At 43.6% G+C, this 20304-nt stretch overlaps 1 protein-coding gene across 5 annotated transcripts in view; it reads right to left on the minus strand.

Moving 5' to 3' along the window:
- Positions 1-20304, minus strand: part of VPS54 (VPS54 subunit of GARP complex) — a 54336-nt gene that overhangs the window by 4674 nt on the left and 29358 nt on the right. For all 5 annotated transcript variants that reach the window (XM_042795590.1, XM_042795591.1, XM_033006564.2 and 2 more), the window contains 11 exons: positions 18399-18454; positions 16465-16561; positions 15623-15960; positions 13621-13750; positions 12997-13178; positions 11998-12110; positions 10158-10221; positions 7878-7983; positions 4469-4556; positions 2698-2819; positions 2506-2586 (listed from right to left, as the gene is read on the minus strand). In XM_042795590.1, coding sequence (XP_042651524.1) covers positions 2506-2586; positions 2698-2819; positions 4469-4556; positions 7878-7983; positions 10158-10221; positions 11998-12110; positions 12997-13178; positions 13621-13750; positions 15623-15960; positions 16465-16561; positions 18399-18454 — 1377 coding nt within the window. The remainder of the gene's footprint in view (positions 1-2505; positions 2587-2697; positions 2820-4468; positions 4557-7877; positions 7984-10157; positions 10222-11997; positions 12111-12996; positions 13179-13620; positions 13751-15622; positions 15961-16464; positions 16562-18398; positions 18455-20304) is intronic.

Consider the following 20304-nt stretch of genomic DNA (forward strand, 5'->3'; position numbering starts at 1 on the left):
CTGATTTTGACAAGTGAAGTAGCAGGAAAATGGTGCTTACTGCTCCAGGAGCCCTGCTCCCTGCGTGGGACAACTGCACGGTGTACAGAAATGTGCCTCGAGGCATGAGAGTTGGCCAACAAATGATTTACAATTTACCAGGATGTTGTAAAGCCAAATGGAACTGTCAAGCTGCCGCAACGGCTCTGACACGACTACAGACAAATCCAACTCTTCATCACGATGGGGGAAAAGCAACAGCACCAGAAATAAGCATGAGCTCCAGCCCTGCAAGGTGCTGGCCATTTTTATCTTCAGCTAAGGTCAACAGCATGTGATACCACGAGGGATCAGACAAAAAAATTTACTTCTCTTCTGTCCAAAGAGTCACAAGGCAGCGAGCTCCCAGAGAAGCTGACAACTTGCACTGGATTTTTTTTTTTTTTTTTTCCCCATGAACATTTATCCCTTTTTAAAAACCCACGCCTTTTTCACTTGTTAATTATAGGCCTTCAATACCACTAATTCCTGGTTTATCCCCCTGCCGCAGGTAACGGCCAGGTGCTGGGAACTGTCCGTGCTGGGGGGCGAGGCCTCGCCGAGCAGCCTCCCGGCGGGAAGCCCAGCCTGGGAACGCAAAAAGGAACTCGCCCGCGTTACCCAAGTGCCAGGTCAACTCCTCACCTACGGGGACCCCAAGCTGTCTGGCTCCTCCAAAGCAGGCTTCCAGGCCACGCCACGTTCGCGTCTGAAGCGCGCTGGGCACGCACTGCTACGGAACTTGCTCGCTTACTCACTCAGGTTTGCACGCTTTAAAGCGGGCGACCGCTGAAATATTTGGGACTCTCACAAAAACGTGTAAAACAAAGAACGCACTGACACAGCTGCACGGACGTGCCCATTTGCAGATTTCCTGGTTTTATGTTATTCACAGCCTTCAGGGCCAAGATTTCGTTATTTCAGAAGAAGATGAGCCAAATTGTGGGGTATGTTAGGAACAGAAGCAAATAGACACATGGTCTCCTTTTGTCCTGTACTCTGTGGGTTGCGTTCACGTGAGGCAGGCACTCTCACTCAAGCCTCTAAGAGCTCTAAAAGACAAGAACACTCTCAGCTTATGTCTCGTGCCAGCTCGCGAGGGGAGAACGGACTGCAAAGGTGGAAGGACAGTAAGGGTTGGGTACTTACTAATGACCATCAAGAACATAAACTGTGTTACTGGTTTGCTGTGGGCTAACTTGTTTAGCATCAATAATCCAAATTCTTGCATTTGTCTTTTATTTTCAACAGGTAAAGTGACCTAAAAGCCATGTTACTTCATAGAACAGCTATTTCTTTGGGGGGGTGGGGCACAAAAACCCCCCCAAAAGCAGCAGACTACTATTTGGATCTTTAGAAAAGGGCATAAACATGTTTTTAAAAGTGTAAACACAACAGGGGGCAGGGAATCCTAATTTAAACGCTTTGCCTTTCCCCCCCCCCCCCTTAAGTTTAGGTAAGGCTATTTGATAGCCCAAAGACATAGATGAAAAGAAAAAGCACAACATAAAATAAGCAATAAAACAATAGAAACAGCAAGGAAGGCAGAAATGCCGCCTGTTACAGCTGCCTCACTGCAGCCCGCATCAGCCTGTCCCCAACCTGTGCTCCTGCAGGGAGATGCTTTGCTTCTCGGAGCCCCTACAAGGAAGAGGTTGGCCCAGGTTATCTCTCGTGGAACAGCTTTTTTTTTTTTAAAAAAAAAAAAAGCATAAGATCCAAAGCAAAACACTAAGCTTTAAAAGGCCATGTGCTTTATCTATCGGCTCTGTGGGCGCAGGAGGTCCCCTCTTGGTGCAGTCACTGTCTGTATATTCCACCTTTGGGGTGAGTCAGTGAGTGGATCCAGGCCAGGACCAACCCATTCCACTCATGAGTGTTCAAAAACCCCCAAAAGCACTTCACGGGACAACTATTAACACTGCACAGCTACGCAGCAAAAACGGCTAAACGCAGACCTCTAATCCCCAGGCCTGCAACCCCCAATAGACAGGCTGGTCCTTCCCCTCCAAAAACTCTTCCTCCTCAGCAGTTTTTTGCTGTTTCCTCAGCTGCAGGAAATGACACGCTCCCCAGCTCCAAAGAGGCACCGGGGAAGAGCAGGAAATGGGAACTGGCTCAGCCTGACTGCAAACAAGAGCTGTCAGTGGATAAAACTGCTGAGGGTTGGAGAGCACTTCAGTTTCTAAACACCGGAGCATCTGTGCCAGCCCAAACATTTCTGGTACTGCTGAAGGAGTAAACAAGAAATTTTTTTTTTTTTTTGGGGGGGGGGTGGTGAAGCTGAATGACACCCAGGTGGCAAACGTTAAGACAAAACACATCCACAAGTACAGCACAGAGCTCTGTGTTCATCAAGTTTAAAGAAGTTTGAACAAGTCCTGATTAGGAAAGTTTAAGACTCCATTTGAAGTATCTGGACACTGTATACAGCAAGACCTCCAACTGCAATTTAGAAAATGTATAATTATTTCCATAAATCATTACCTTGGATAATAGCTTGTCAAATAAGCTATCCATTATGGCAACGAGCTTTGCTGAAATTTCAGCTATGTGGTCGTGATAATCCTGTAATGGAAGAAAGCAAGTTTTATTTACTATTTAATGGCATTCATATTCTTCAGAGCACAGTTGAAAAGCAGAACTTTGCATTTAATTTGGAAACGCCAAAAGAATTACCTTAGTAATGTGGTCAAAATGCCTGAGCATGCTAAACTGCTTTGGCTGCAGTCGAGCTTCAAAATGAGCCCTGATGATAGGAATGTAGTGTACTATTAGCTGGAGGCAACGTGAAGAAAGGGCTGTAAAGCCAGAAGCGAGAGAGGGAAAGAAAAATAACTTAATTATTGCACAGGAAAAGTCACTTTGTACAGTCTGTATGTCCTCTGACATAAACAACAGATGTGATGCATTAACATGCTTTTAAAACAAGAAAAAAAAAAAAAGAGAGGTAAACATTTGTTTCCACTGGGAAACCCCACCCAGTGAAGATGCCAGACTAGTACCTGGCTATCCACACCCAGCTATGTAAGAGATGGGTTAATTTTACAAGAGGCTTTATGTGTCTGCTTGACATTTTGAGCCCTGAGCACACACAGACATCAGAGAGACCTCAAAAGCCCTGACTCATCAGCTACCTAACCTCGGCAGCCACATTCTCAAGGCATCGATGTTTCTTCTGCAGGAGGTGTACATACCCTGAGCTGCGAGGAGCCTCCACGCCGCAGCGCCGGGGGGATCCCCCAAACCCAGCTCCTCCCGGGTCCGAGGGGACCTGAGCCTGCAGCAGGACACACGGTGGGGCCCGCGTGGTCACCACATCGGCCAAGTCGTCTGGAGCAAAGACCCGACCCAGATTTCCTCTGCTCAGTTGTGGCTGCTCCAACACTACAGGCCCCTCGGGGGGGAAGCCTCTCAAACCTTTCTTCCTCAAGCTATTCCCTTTTAAAAAGGGGAATGCAGACTGGCGATCAGGACACCCCGAGACATGGGAACTGCAAGTTCAAACACTCTGCCTCAACCCATCGACCAAAGGCTCTTAATTTCAGGAGGGAAGTTTAAAACCGGGGGTCTCGAGCAGCACGTCAAGACTTTTCTGTAGCGTGGAACTGGGCACCTAGTTCCCCCCCAGCATTTCAGAGCAGCTAAAGCAGTCCAGATGGGTAACTTGGGGCTGGCAATTCAGCTAAATAGCTGCACACTAAACATGAGAAACTCTAAAGCCCAAATCATAGTTTGGATTCAGCACACAAAGAGCCCTAAGTTACCTGACTGCGCTGGGACATTCAGCCACATAAAGACTAACTATTCCACTCTGAGCCACCCACAGAAATCATTCCGTGCGTTACTGACACGCGGTTGTAACCCGCGGGAGCTGTACGGGGACACGGGGGGTTACAGCAAACAGCACCACGGGGCAGATGGGACAGCACAGCTCAGCGAAATGCACCGGGAGACAAGGGTTTGGCTGCATTCCTCCACCTGTGTAACTCCAGTCTCAAGATCTGAACACTAAAGCAGCTCCCAAACCTGCCAAAATCACCACCAAAAAAGTGACCACACCTTCCTGCAGTCAAAACACTTTCACGGAAAACGTGCCAGCCTGTATATTTGTTCTTACGCTTCCTTCACGTAACACAGCAAAGCTTTATACTTAAAGTGATCCATCAGACAGCAAAGGAATTTGATGAATTTTAGTGCAGCCCTTAATTAGACAATTTATATACATGTTTTACCCCCTAACCAGCAAGGTCTTATCATCCTCTGCGTTCCATGCACAGCACCACAACATAAACATACGTTATCATAAAAGTTTGGGGGTTTTTTGTGGTTGGTTTTTTTTTGTTTGTTTGGTTGGTTGTTTTGGGTTTTTTTGTGTTTTTGTTTGTTTGTTTGTTTTTTTAACAGGCAGAAGAACAAGGTTTGAGATTTTACATGTAGAAATCCATACCTAGGTTTTTTGTAGTGATCGTTTTCAAACCAACGACTTGCAACGCACCAGCTCCAAGCACTAGTTGGCAACTTCTAGAGTTGAAATACTGTAAGAAAAAGAGAGTGAAAATGCATGCTGACTTTTTAACAACTACATATAACCACAGTTTAGAAATACCAACAGATTTTTGCAAGACTAGATAGATTATTAAGGTCAGTACCAGAGTTTACCATAGCAGTCACTGGCCCACAGTACTTTTTGACTCAGCTTATGCTAAAGCACTCAAGGCACTGTTTCCAGCAAAGGGAAGTAGAAATACTGCTAATAAGAACACGGTCAGCTACTCAGTGATTTCAATTCAGGGACTAATTTCTGTTTCTCTCTGAGACCTTTGGGTGAGGCTTCTCTCGGTGTTAAAGAAAAGCAGCAGGTCAGACTTGCTGCAGCCAAGCTGTGATCAGCCTTAACTGAAAGCCATACGCAAGGACAGCTTTGCACGAAAAATCTATAAAATGTACTTTTCTCAAGCCAGGACCTTGGCTGGAGTGAAGGGTAAGGATCTCACTAGTTTTGCCAAGTCAAGTAGACAAGAGTAGTATCAGAGCGGAAAATATCAAAAGGCCAGGTTTCTCCTCTGGCTCTAGACCTTCCCCACTGCTGATGTTAAAAAAACCTGAAAGCACTGAAACTCACAGCTGCTGAGGTGGCTGAATCTGTGTAACACTATAAAATACCAAGACTAAGATATGATACACAGAAGATGCTAAGCCACATCAAAAACCAAGCCTGTAAGAATTCCAGGTATAGTGGACAACTCATGACTTGATCTTCCTAACTTAGTTCCAGAAGAAAAGAAGTTATCATTAAACACACACAGGCCAGCAATGTCTCTGGATGGTAGGACAGTTCCTGTTAGCATATCCTGTTTTATTTTGGAATTCTGCTCCATCTCCCAGCTTAAGACATCAGATGTTCTAGACTGGCTTGGGTGATGCAGTAGAGATGGAGGAGCCAGCACTGCTGTCCCCAATTCCCCGATTCCTGCACTGAATGGAGAGCAGAAGCCACCTCAGGGTTCATGTTTTAACAGAACTGTCCTGTTGACACTGGGGTGGAAATTGGGAGACAAAACCTACAGAGAGCTGGCCCTTTCTTATGCACCAGAAGAAGGAGTCACAAGAAATTGTGACAAGGTCGCCCTGCAGCTTGTGCCTGCAACAGAGAATTTCCCTCACACAGAGCTCCTTTTCTGGGGGGCCACCATCCTGCTTCACAGGTCTTGCTTCACGATAATGCGAGAAGAAACCCAGAATATCAAACCCTCCGTGAGTAAAAAGAGGAAACAATTTTCCTGGTTATTGTCTGTAGTCAGTCACAAAACTCAGGACCACAGAGGATACACCATGAACCCCGCATACCCACTCTGGGCTGCCAGGTTGGTGTATCTGGGGCTAGAAAAGTGACCCAGACCTAGTGCCACAACTGAACCTGAGCTACGTGTGGCACCTGATCTGGGAGAGGCATAATCTCCTCTGCTCTCAGACAGAAGTCAGGGTCAGAAACTGCCTGACATTCCCTTCATCTCCTCCTCCTCTTTCTGAAAAGCAAGACCTTTTCTTATGCCTCCTGGTGGACTTCAGAAGTAGATACACCAAGCCAGACAGATAAATCCTACACAGCCAAAGCTTCTCTGAGGAATGTAGCTCAGTTTAGCGCCAACTCATTGACTGCATGGCAAAAAACCACGCTCTATAACACTTGTACTCTCCCCTTGCCTTTGGTGGATATTACTCAGTTACTGGATGGCCTGTTCCAGACACAGCAACAAGGAAGCAGCATGCCTGAAACATCAAAAAGAGCAATACCCCCTCCTTGTGACTGCCTGGAGGAAAGCACTTCTGTATTCCAGCACCGTGGCTGCAAGCCTTCGCTTGCCTGCAACAACTCCAGTAATTATGACCGTGTTTTTGTCCATACACAGGTGTCATTTCACTCTGGTTGCAGCCACAGGTCAAAACAGCCTGGAATTTCATTACCTGGGAACACTTTGCAGTTTCCATCACAATAAAGACTAGCTCGTGCTACCTCCAAAGCTTGCTAGCTCTGACAGCTGACAAACAAAAAGCAGTGACCTGCAAGGACACCTTGAGCAGCTCTTATTTTGTTCGAAGTGTAATAAATAAGCTTTTGTTTTTGCTAGCTGTTCCTGTCATCTCTCCAAGCGATGACAACTTGCTGCCAGATTGGAAATACAGCAGCAACACAGCAGCACATGACATTTGACTACAAAGGAGTAACACACAAATGACAGAGCTAGACAAGATATGGTTGGGGGAGAGGAGTAACACGGAGATGCAAACCTGGCCAAGCTTGAGGCAGCTGTTGCTATTCTGCCTGCCTGCGAAAGGGTGCTGCAAGACTTGAGTGAGGCAGCAGCTGCAGAACGAGAGGTGAAGAAGGGCATCCCCTATCCCAGGCTGACTGATTTGCCCCAGACAGTGCTTTCAAGGGGGGAGGTTTGTGGATGCATCTGAATGATGACTGCAGGGAGGAACATTCCTGCATCTGGTTATTCAGATAAGAACTAGCAACAGGAAGGTTACTTAAAGGTCTGTCTCCTAGGGTGTGTTTCCCCTCCCCCATCCCTACCTCACGTACAATATTTTTGGAGAATACAGAATTACTTTTGGAGACTAGAATCTGTTCATCTTTTATCGATTATGCTTATGTTCAAAACTCTAATACATGACACAACCTTTGTGGGCAAAGACAAGTGAAAACCTGGAAATAAATTAACTGCTAGGCTTTGAAGCTTATATACATATACACCCGCACACACGCGCAGTTTTAAGGTATGTTCATGTGCTTTCACTACTGTTTACTTGTATTACCTCGCAGTACCCATGCTTGATCAGCTTTCCTCTTCTCTAGTGAGAAATAAATGACAAAAAGGTCCTGGTCTTTCATTACCTTCACATTTTACAACAGGAGCTTCATCCCATACCATTTTTCATGCTTCAACTGCCTATACCTCTGCTGACTTATAAAAACCCAGGGACTCGTTTCCTTCCTGAATATAGATATGTCTCTGTGGCATCTGGGATCAAACTGCTTTTTCTGCAGCAGCATCAATCCTACACCCAACCTGAAGGACAGGCAGCTATGACAAACACTACTAGATGGGATTCCCAATATTCCAGGTGAACGAGAGGAAAGACAGCCTTCCTGAAGTTAATTCACACAACAAATTACATCTTTAATGCCCTTAGCTTAACAGGCTACTTTATGGCACAGTAACAAATGCAGTCATTTCTCAACAATCATTTATATAAAATCATAAAAACTCATGAAGCATTACAGAGAGTAAGACATGTTCTCCCACCCTGAATACCCCTGATCAGCACAGCCGGTACAGCTGGAGTCATACCTTCAGTAAATCAGACAGGCGGGTAAGCATGTCAGTGGTGATGGAAGGAATGTTATCCACACACTGGCAGTACTCAAGAATTATTCTTATTAACAGCAATACTGTCCTGCAAGAGAGGAAACAGCCAAATATGTCATCTCAGCGCACAGATGATGAAAAATCAAACACAGGCCAGTTCTGTTGACAGAAAGCTACCTAATGCTAGAGTTTATAGCATTAAATAAACCCACTAACTGAGTTGAAGTAAAACATAAAAGAAGATATCCATAAAGATGGCTTTAAAGCCAACCCATTCCACAGGGTGGCACGTGGAAAAAGAACTTAACATATGAGAGAAAGTCTCTGAGGTTCACCAGTGTAACTTTTTAATCTCCAGAAAAGCTACTGTGGGACTGGAAGTCTCCATGTGGATGTTGACAGAGGACAAAAAAAGTCCAAAGCTTCTTTCTTTCTTACACTACTGTGTAATTCTGGCCAACCTTGAGCAAGTATAGAAATCCACAGAATGTAGACAACCACCACCACTGAAAAGGATGTAATGAATGCTAAGAAGTTACAAACAGAGAAGGCATCTGTGAAGAAACAGCACCAAATATTCAACGATACTCAACACCTGTAATTTCCCCTGAAATCAGGAGGCACTTGAGAATTTGGGAGCTATCGGCTAGAACTAAAATGACTCCACAAAGAGCAGGTATGCTCCTGTGAACTCAAATGCACAGAAGACAGGAAAACTAAGGCAAGATCCAATGTTCAGAGTAGATATTCTAACATTTCAGAAAGTTAGATCTCTTCTTCCTTTAGGCAGTAGAGTGCAGAAAGATGAAAATAAACACCTGGAGAATTTCCGGGGAACATCTAGGCTTTTTTTCATGGTCACATTTTATTTGATTAAATACAGTGAAACTGTATGTAAAAGGGTGTAGAACTGAAACAAGTAACACACCACCATGAAGCTGACAATTGCTTCGCAGAGCTAAACTTAACAAATTTCTAATGAGCAGAGATGGATTATCTACCTTAGATAACAGACATCATCTATCAAGTAAATTTTATCCTTTAAAGCATGTTCAAATGCTCCTACTCGACCTGAAATGCTCTTTTGCAGTGGTATCAGTTGGATGGCAGAGAAGTTCTGAGCCATCAGCTTCTGTTTCTAATTGAACTGTGATGCATCATCATGAAGCAACTCATAAAATGACAGCTGGTGAAAGACATTATGTAAATCGGAACTTTTAAGTTTGGGGTAAATTGACGTTAGGACTCTGGGGAGTGAGATCTTCCAGGTTTTACTCCCTCCTCAGAAATACTCCCATGCATATTTAATGCTCAAGCCTCACAGTCTTTGGAAGCACAGCATGCTTTTAAATGAAAGAAGTATGTGAGTATCATACATTTTAAAATGTCTTTGAGATAACCAGCTTTAAGGAACTACTTTCCAATCCAAAGCAATCGGGATACCAAGAAATAGTGTATGCAGCTTCTGAGATAGCCCATATCTTATTTCTCGTTCCAAATCAGATAAGCAATCATTTTGTAGTGGACTCATGTATTTTGGGGTGGTTTAGCCCAGAGAAGAGAAGGCTCCGGGGAGACCTTATTGTGGCCTTTCAGTACTTAAAGGGGGCTTGTAAGAAAGATGGGGACAGACTTTTTAGCAGGGTCTGTTGCAGCAGGGCAAGGGATAATGGTTTTAAACTAAAGGAGGGTAGTTTCAGACTAGATATAAGCAAGAAATTCTTTACGATGAGGGTGGTAAAACACTGGCCCGGGCTGCCCAGAGAGGTGGTGGATGCCCCATCCCTGGAAACATTCAGGGTCAGGTTGGACGGGGCTCTGAGCAACCTGACCTAGTTGAAGATTATGTCCCTGGTCATTGCAGGGGGGTTGGACTAGATGACCTTTAAAGGTCGCTTCCAGCCCAAACTATTCTGTGATTTTGCCAGAGATAATCTATATTGCAAGAAATAACAACAATGTGCTATGAAGACCAACCTGTATTTTCATGACTATGTGTTTTCTTTATATAACTGGGAAAAAAACCATATTCAAATGAAACCATAAATTTCAGCCTAGTCATTTAGAGAAGAAACAGCATTTTAATGTACAGAAGAGCTTGCCGTGTTTTATAACCGTTTGCAAACTAAACAGAAACTAGTCTGTAGAAGGAGAGGTGTTTTTTATTTAAATAGTATTGCTAAAGCTGTTAGTATTCATCACAGTTCTACTCAAAAGTTCTTGCCAACTAACCCACTGCTAAGAGAAAAGAGTGCATCTTACCCAACTGTTGCATATTTTTGTCCTTCAACAATAAGGAATTCAGCTGGCTTTCTTTCTTCCGTAGCTAGACATTTTAGCAAGAAAGGAAAAGGGATGAGTCAAAGTAAAAACAAGTACAAAAAATGCTAGTTCCTAAAAATCTAGTGTTCGCTTGCTAAGGCTCAGAAAAACCACAATCAATCTTTGGAGCACTGCTATCTTTTATTATTTCATTATATAGGATTTATTATATAGTTGGTCGCCCATCGTAATTATTATGACCTGTAAAGTTACTTTATTATCTGCTGGGACTTTAGAGCAAAAACCCCCCAAAGTCCCACAGTCATCGTGGACTTCGAAACATCAAATACAACAGGTTACAAATAGAAGAAAACCAGAAAAAGTCACTAGGCTTCCTACTACACATTCTCAAATGATTTGCTGGATATATTAATATTTTATCTTCAAACCACTTCTTCCTCAGGCTTCACAGTAGAAGATCTTACTGATGCAGTTTTTCACGCTAAATTTGATGCCACCAGTTTCCCATCTTCTTGAAGGAAAGCTGCAAGAGCTATTTTAAGAGCAATGGTTTTGGTGTCGTCTTCCATAATTGGAGTGATTATTGCCTAATATGCTCTCTGTATCTGCTATATTCCTTTTGGGGGTTCGGGGTTTCTCCACCACGACATTACTGTATTTTTTTTTCTTTCTCATCTCTCGCCATTTTCTTCCCCTCCGTGTGCGTTGTCGTCATCTTCTAGCTGCTCACACACATTCATCACTGCCATATGGGATGAGTATCCCCACAGGGTAAGAATGCATCATGCATTCCCATTCTGCACACGGGGAAACGGGGCGCAAGGAGAAAAAAGTGACTTGTCTGAGGTCAAATGAGGTTTCTGTGGCAAGGTGAATAATTGAACGTACATGTTTTCACTTCCATGAGCAGCCACATAGCACGCTGCCTTTCATTTGAGCAACTGGCAGATGAAGTAGTGGGAAGGAGCAAACTTTGTGTAACACACGGAGGGCTGAACACACACACACACACACGCTCCTCAGTCCCCTGAAACACTTTAGTGGTATGTTCTGGGGAAAGACTGAGTTTGTGCAAAGACTGAAAGCCTTTACGCTGGGAATACTTGTGTAAAAAAGTAACTCCCTCCCTGTGCTAACACTTAAATGTATTTCAAAAAACAAATAATTAATCTTTTAAAAAGGTCAGCACAAGAAGCTTCAACACCAGCAACAGGCAAAGGAAGGGCAAAGGAAGGGCAAAGGAAGGGCAAAGGAAGGGCAAAGGAAGGGCAAAGGAAGGGCAAAGGAAGGGCAAAGGAAGGGCAAAGGAAGGGCAAAGGAAGGGCAAAGGAAGGGCAAAGGAAGGGCAAAGGAAGGGCAAAGGAAGGGCAAAGGAAGGGCAAAGGAAGGGCAAAGGAAGGGCAAAGGAAGGGCAAAGGAAGGGCAAAGGAAGGGCAAAGGAAGGGCAAAGGAAGGGCAAAGGAAGGGCAAAGGAAGGGCAAAGGAAGGGCAAAGGAAGGGCAAAGGAAGGGCAAAGGAAGGGCAAAGGAAGGGCAAAGGAAGGGCAAAGGAAGGGCAAAGGAAGGGCAAAGGAAGGGCAAAGGAAGGGCAAAGGAAGGGCAAAGGAAGGGCAAAGGAAGGGCAAAGGAAGGGCAAAGGAAGGGCAAAGGAAGGGCAAAGGAAGGGCAAAGGAAGGGCAAAGGACAGCAACTTCTTTCTGATCCCCCCAGAAGACAGTGAGCAAATACCGATGAAGAATGACACTGGAATATGTCCATCAGCATTCAATAGCAGCATTTGCTGAAAATAAATTCAGTTAACAGGACTGCAAGATACACACCTGCTGTTTTTTTTTCAGGGAGAGAAATTCTGCCATCTGACACGGAATCAACAAGATCCTGAAACTCAGCAGGAACTTCAGCTTGCTTCCAGCGCTCATTGTCCAAAAGTAGACTAGTTATAAACACAAAAGAGAGGAGGCTGAGAAAATTAAATGCCTTATCTTGACACTTCTCCGGCCTGTAATGCCATGGAATCAAAACTACAGTAATTTTTTAAAAAAAAAGCCAGTGGCCCGAAATGTTATGTTACTCACCTTCATGGGAAAGAGGTGCCCAACAATCAGTGGGAGCAAACCAGAAAAAACACGACGTTGGCCTAGAGTTCTCACAATTTGTTTATTCAATCTACGCTAGGCAATAAGGATCCTTAATGAGATCACTGCCACTGAAGTAAGTAATGTGTAAATACTGGAATTTTAAGAGCTTTTGATGGATGAGAGCAAAAAGACTTGATGTATGTTACTGGGAAGGAAGTTCCCCAAGTGGTTTGGGGTTTTTAAAATTGTTTTTGATGGAGGTTTTTTGGTTTGGGGTTGTTTTTTTTTTTTTTTCCTGGTTTTGCATTTGTTTTTCTTTGTTTGGGTTTGGTTTTTTGTTTCTTTGTTTGTTTTGTTTTGTGGGTTTGTTTTGGTTTTGTTTTTTGTTTTTGGTTTTGTTTTTTTTAAGTAACAGTTGGAAGTAAATTATCCTGAAGTTACTTAACCCCCGAGACAAAGCAATCCTGCCCTTCAATGTCAGTCTTGAGTACTTCCTGTAGCTATTACCATCCTTATTTAGGTAACTGTAGAACAATCCAGTTTGAAGAAATTAAGTTATGAAAACAGTGAAAGTCTAAACCAATTGAAAATAATTGGGTTTCAACACAGTTTTTTCAACCCCTGCTCTGACGTGCAACTGGCTTACTAGTGCTCTAGGCAACAGGAGACTGCGTTTGCCTGGCATATGACTGAAAAAATTATTCATGTAATAAAAACAAAGACCTTCTACCCAGAGAATACCTTAGTTTCGTCTTCCTCTCCTCATGGAATCTATTCACAAATCTATTGGCTTGACTCTGAAGCGCTCCTCGCAAGGACATACTTTTCCTGCCGCAGATCTGCTCGGTATCTAAGATAAAGCCTTCCATCAAGCGAGAAAGAGCAACAAACTCATTGGAATTCAGCTTCTCTAGGAAGCCATCCTGTATGCAAAGGAAACCGTCGTAAGGAGACATAGCACCACAAAAATTCAGAGGTGCCAAGAAATAACTAGTCAGCATGTCTGAGGGCTACTAGTATTTTAAGAGGGACATTACTTAACCTTACATGGGACAGAGATGGCAAATTGCAGCGCAAGCAGCTACTTTGTCATAGATATGCATTCTCTGCACAGAGCTTCAAATACAGCAAGTCAGAATATTAAAAAAAAAAAAAAAGAAGTAGCAGAAACCCACACTGCCTTACAATGACATGGTATGTTAATGCTTGTGTGCTCTGCACATTAACATCAAGTGCCTGTGGCCGCAGGAACAGTTACTTAACTGAGAATATAATTTCAGAACTCTCACTCGTTAAATCAGTAACTTGGGAGTAAATTCTCATTAAGGATGAGACACCAACAGCAGTCTGATCCAAGCTCCTTACCTTTGCTCTTGCCATGAGGAACTTGACTGAACGATCATGGCAGATATCGGAGGCATTATAAAGTAACTCTTGAATATTGTTTGCCAGCCTGACCAGTTCCAGGTCAGTCAGCTTCATGTCATCACTGATCCTACAAATGACAGAACCAGTTGGTTGAACATCAATTTATAAAAAAACCCCAGTATTTCTGCTCACAGGCTGAAGGAGGAAAGAGCCTCACAGCAACTGTCAAATGCAGACAGCCAGTTAATCACCAAAGTCACTTTGTACAGACAGCATCTTCTAAGCTGCTGTCAATGTCATGTCAGTCCCTGTAACAAGGAAATGCGTAACTGCACTTCCACATTGAATCCACATTCTACTTGCTATTAATGGTCTAAAAAAAATCCACAATATAGCCATTACAAATACAATAAATATTAACATTTACTGAGCTAAAATTTACCCAGCTCCTGTAACCCTTGAGCATCACAAGTGTACGGCAGGTAAAACACTGCATTTTTCTTCCAATGCAAGCGTAAGGCCTGCACTCCCCAGCACCTTAATCTATAGACTGTCATTCCATTAGCTCTTTAGACTCCAAGCTTCTACGTTGGTGCTTTTTAAAAAACCTTTTGTGATTTGTGTACTGTTTTGAGGCTAGCCCATAGCCCAGCTCTGCCATTCACACGATTAGTTAATATACCAATCTTTTGGTCCAGTGTGGCTGCTCAAGGGACTGACAGTATGAAAGGAGAGAGAGAAAAGCTGGGATGCTACAGAGCAGTGACTGGGCTAATACAGTTTTACCTGTGTAATTTTATTAGCCTCCTTTTAACACAGAGCAGAGGTGCAAAGAAAACCAGAAGAGGGATGCAGCAAGTTCGTTTTAGAACAAAGTTATCAACCAACCTCAGAAACAACTTTATTGCTTGACAGCTATAGCTGAGCGGTACGTTTTTAGCAAACTTGGCAAAGAGCTCCAGACCAGTTTGGATCCTTTCATCTTCCCTGCTCCTCAGTGTAACCCTGGGCTTCTCTTCACACTGCGCTTTTCCAGTGTACGGTGGATGTTTGGTCATAAAGAGGCTTGAATTTGTTTTCTGCACAGCATACTTATTTTAAATCTATCTCCTTCAGCATTGTGATTTGAGGAGGAAGGTCTCTATCAAAATTGGCAGTTGCTTAAAGACACAAGTATAGACTCCGGAGTACCAATCAACTAGAGTGAGCAGGCCACTTGCTATCTTCCATCTCTCAGCAGGGTAACAAGCGGTACTTCAATTTTGCTTCACAGAACTTTGCATCTAGACATGCTGGCTTTTGAAGGGCTTCATGCCTGAGTCCCACACACACTACGCTTGGTTCTTTTGAAAAGGTAGCTCTAATTTCCAGCCATAAATAAGGTATGCATAAAAGGATGCCAGAAAGGTTACAACTCTGGAGCCTGGAGCACCACAGGGCAGCACCACTTATGTTACCAAACCACTGGGATGGATTTTTTTTTAACCATGCAAGTCAAATAGTTGACAATGAACAGCAGATTTTTTTCTCTAGAATTTATCAAGGTGTATTCCATGAAGCCAGCTTAAAAAAACCCAGCACAAAATAGCCATAGGGAACATGGACAGGGAACAGAGATGCTTCTGCCTGCTAAAGGCATGACAAACAATCTGTCTTTCAAGTAGGCTCAACTTGCATCTCTCCTGCTCTCTACAGAAGTGAGCTCCCCAGCAGAACAGATGGAGAAGGGGCTCTTTTCTGTGAGAAGGGACATAATCAGTCCCCATGCCGCTACGCATCGAGGTGAAAACAAGGCAAACAAAACAAAGGAGAGCCGGGGGCAGTGCAATCTGATGGCAGCCTCTAGGTTCAATGGTAGAGAGCCACTGCACTTCGCTTCCCTAGAAAAGCCCATTCCTTCAAAATAGCTTTTGTACTGTATCATCAGAAACGACTGCTTGCCCCTAACACCTTGTTTCTGACATGTTGCAAAGTGGAGACAGGCAGGGTATTTACTTACATCATCTCTACTCCCCCTGGAGTAACAGAAGACGACGTTTGCTCCTTGCTGGATGAGGAATCGGTAGTGCACTCTGGTTCAGAGACCGAATCGCTGCTACAGGGCTCACTGTTTGGGGAAGTGTTTCTTTGAGAGGTAGTGTCAGCTGCTACAGGCGGGAGGTCCCCTTCGCTGAACGCATCGCTTATAAACATGCCTTCGTGAGTCAGGTAAGCCACTTCTGTGTCCACCGTACTGTCCTTAGCAGAGTTCTTTTGTAAGGTGTCCTCCAGGTCTCTGGTTTTTTGGTTCTTGTCTAGAACCAAGAAAACCACGGTACGGATAGTATTTAACGTCGCCTAGAATCAAATACAACTTTTATTACAAAAAATAACAACAACAACAACAACAACAACAAAACAAAAAAACAAAACCCTGTACCAGAAGCTTATGCTAGAAAGAGATTTTCTTTTACCCACAAAATTAAACTATACCCTGGCTTTATTTTCTATTGTGTAATTAGCATTCAGAGGCAGACCCATCCGTCTGACAGTAGCCAATATCAGATGTTTCTGAGAATGGGGAAAGAAACCTCATTTGGAGCAATCTAACACATACAAAAAGTTCTGTCCTAATCCCTAGCAGCCTGAAATGGATGTAATCACGCAACAAGAGGTATTATCTCCTTCCCACTGCTCTCTTTGTTAGCACTAATCATTTTTGCTCTGGGTGCCAATATTCACATATCCTTCTTTCAATCAAAAGTTTGAACTCTATAAGCAAAACCAACACCTTAAGACTTCAAATGGAAAGTAACTTTCATGTCTGAACTACGTGGAGTCCTTGGTAGATGAATGTCTTACCTTTATTCTCTTGAGGAAGATGGTAAACTTAGAAAAAATATTCTTCAGTAAATCAAACCACTGAGGAAAATTCATCATCCTCATCTGGTCTGCAAGCCTAAAAAAAGAGCAGTATTCAGTAAACAGCAAGTGTTTACTGGCCATGATGCCTACTGGCACATAAAGAAAAAAAAAAGCATGCTTTAAATGTGATTATAAATATAAGGAAAACTGTGTAGACTTTTATCTGGCAGAACAACAGACATCACCTGAACAACAGTCACGATCAACACAATGTATGCAAGTGAAATGGGGAAGAAGGTATATAAAACCAGATCATAGTAAAAAAAAAATAAAGCCCCACATTTGTCATTTAGTTTTTTTCCCTGTGATAAGTATGTGTTACCAACCAGGGAGGGGGGTTAATAACTTTTTCACAAATCACGTGGGGAAAAAGAACATTACAAAAAGAATTAAATGAAAATATTTTGCAAGTGTTACAAAAGCCACGTTATTAAGCCCATTTTGTTGCATTGCCATGAGACCACTTCTGCTATTAAAGTGCAAGCCAGCTGTTTGTGGCAAAGGGCAGAAAAGTCATTCACAGAACAAAAGTTAAACCCTGTAATACACAGTTAGGACCCAGTAGCAGAATAGTAAACATTCTCCAATGTTGACCAAATAACCAATGTTTAAAAATGACCCTGTGTCCAGTCTTTTCCCAATCTGGGTATGAATCCCATGCAGATTCTGCCACTCACTTTCCATTACCAGCTGGTCTGGTTTTACTATCTTGGGGTAACACTTTGCTGAGCCAAATGAATCATAGAGCTACAGAAAAACAAAAGTTGGCAGGGGCCGCTGGAGCTAGGACCTCTGAAGGTGCCTTGTTGAACCCCTGCTCAACGCATGCCCAACCGCAGCGGGTGGCTCTGGGCCCTGCCCAGTCAAGGCTTGACTATGGCCCAGGACAGAGATCTCACAGCTCCTCTGGGCCCCTGTTCCAGTGTTTGACCATCCCCACAGGGAACACACTTTACGGAAGTTTCAACTAACGTTTCACCTTGTGCCCGTTGCCTCTCGTCCTTCCCCCGCACACCTCTGAGAGGAGCCTGGCTCCATCTACAGCTCTGCTATAACCCTCCCATGGGGTAGCTGTGGGCAGCTCTCCCCTGAGTTTTCCCCTCCCCAGGATGGAAGGGGACCCAGCTCCCTTGGTTGCTCCTCCTATACTCCACGCTTCAACCCCGCAGCCGAGACAGTGGCCCCTGCTCAATCTTAATGTCTTTCTTGCTCCTCAGCCTGCTGGCTGTGCTAACGTGGCCCAGGCTGCAGCTGCCAGGACACACTGCCGGTCCATGCCCAACCAGTTCTCCACCAGGGAACCCCTGGTCCTGCCCTGCAAAGCTGCTCTGAAGCCAGCCAGCTCCTGCCTCTCCTCTTTGCAGGGGGGCTGCTCCTTCCCAGAGACATAGAACTTGGCATTTTCCTTTGCTGGGCTTTGTGAGGCTCCCGCCGGACCATTTCCAGGGCTGAAGTTGTGTGGTCTCCTCTCTGGATAGATCCTGTTCTTGCTCATGCAGGAGGTACTGAAACTACTGACACGTTTTAATATAAAATCCCAGATTATGACAATAGGGAATGCTTTCAAGTAGTAAAGTGATCTATGCCTAAACACAGTAGTTTATGCTTCATGCCATGAGATGCACAGAATTTGCGTAGTTATTTGAAAGGTAGGTTTCATTTAAGGTAACATTAGGATCTGAATGAGAAGGGGAATAGACAACATTCTCGAAGAGGCAGACAGAAGCACGGGCTTAGGGTGAAAGAAAAGGATAATCCTTAGTTATAGGGAAATTTAAGCACAAATTAGAATGGTAAATTTATCTATGCTAAAAACACATCCATCTCCTATCCCCACCCACCACCAAAAAAAAATCTGGCTGTATACTTACTTAACAACCACTTCTGTATCTATTTCTTCTATCTGCGATACCGTATTAACCACACACTGTCAAATTTAAAGAGGAAAAAAACAAAACAAAAAAAGATCTTAGCTTCTTTCTAACTGCTGCTGAGTTTTATAATATACACAATAATCCCCAAGTTAAATAAGGAAAAGTAAAATAATGAAGTCATATTTGTATCATTTAACAACTTATTTTTCTAAAAACAAACAAAAAACCCAAAAGAAATCCCCCCAAACCACCCCCAGACATCTATTTGCCAAATACAGGTGATCAAAACATTCCCAACTGTGTACTAAGCTCTGGAGGGCATACTGGCTCCATCTCAAAGGCACCTGCTTTTCTGAGCACGGATGCTAAGCACCTTTTCAAAAATGTCTCTCAGGTCAGGTACTTATGAATAGAAGCCATATTCTTCCCCTTTCCAAAGTGACTGACTTTGGAAAATGTTGACTGATTTCTTTTTCAGCTTTAAATACAAGACTTGAGAGCTAACCTACACAGGAAGAACAGCACCAGGGAAGCATCGAAGCACACACAACAGTCCTGTGCTTGCAACTGTTAAGGTAGACCCAGTTTCAACTGCTTTCCTAGCAGACATGGTATTTGCTGTCTGTCTGTCTGTCTTCTTCACCTCCAGGGCACTGCCTGCCTCTGTCCCTAGATCTCTCCACGTCTTCAGTGCTACGCTGTGGCCTCTCCTCAAAGGACGCTTGCTCTTCAACCGGTACACACAAAACTGGCCAGCTTCTTCAGGTCTCCAGAACAATCAATTTTCATTCCAAACACATCTACTGTTTTACAGCAATTTCATTCACCTCTTTTCACATTACCTGTAAGCCCTAGGTACACATCAACTCCATTCAGACGGAGTTGGGGGTTTTCTCCCAAATGCCAATCAATGACCTGATCAAATGTGTCCGTAGTGTATGAAGCCATCCTGCCTTTCAGTGAGTGTGTACAATCCAAATGGTGACTGTGAGCAACCATCTCAAGCAATATGAATTTTACCCACATTTTAAATAACGGTGGTCAGTACAGAAGCCTCTTAAAAACACACCTTGTTCTTGAACTATGCAGTGTGTCCAGTGCTTACAAACCTCTGCTCTTTCACCTGCCTGGCAATGAACAGCTACTCAAGTACTGACCAAAACAGCCCAGCAATGCATTTGAACAGCAAGCACGTTTGAGACGTGGGAAGGAAGCTTTATTAAGGAAAAATATCCCTAAGGATTGAGACAACAGGCCACAATGCAAACGTGTTGCACAAACCACATAGAAATACTCCAATCCTGTTTATTTTCCCTATTCAATAGAAACTCACACTGAAAGTTGATTAAACTTTGCCTATTGCTGAGCAGAGGTGACACCTGAAAAATCCCACTTAAAGACAAATATTCCCAGCAGAGCAGGAAAAGCACTTTATGACCAAGAATAAGCAAGAAAACAGGGAGCGCTACCTGCCTATTATGCAACTAAACAAAGAATTTAAAGGAAAAAAAAAAAAGTCTCCTTATGACTGCTGATACAGGCTAGTAAAAAGCCAATGGAGACTGATGGGTAGATGAACAGTTTTATCCTGGTGTTACTCATTAATGTTTTGTTTGGTTTTTTTTTTTTTTTTTTTTGGTGTTAAGCCTGATGCAAAGGCCCAGTGCAGTTGCACACATCTGTATGCCTTTGTTTTTCCAGGCTTACAGTAATACAGCATGACTAGAATGCAGTGTTCACTCACCCTCTGCTGATCCTTCTGGGAGCAGGGCAATAACCCAGTCCAGCATCCCACCACTTTCAGGTGGGGAGAGAACAAGCAGCTAGGGGCAGGAGTGCTGTCCTGGGTTGAGTGAGTGGTGGGTTTTTTTTGGTGGCAGGGGAGGGGGCTATCGGGGCGGCC

This window comes from Tyto alba, unplaced genomic scaffold (assembly GCF_018691265.1).
Source record: "Tyto alba isolate M040663 unplaced genomic scaffold, T.alba_DEE_v4.0 Super-Scaffold_22, whole genome shotgun sequence".
Taxonomy (NCBI): Eukaryota; Metazoa; Chordata; class Aves; order Strigiformes; family Tytonidae; genus Tyto; species Tyto alba.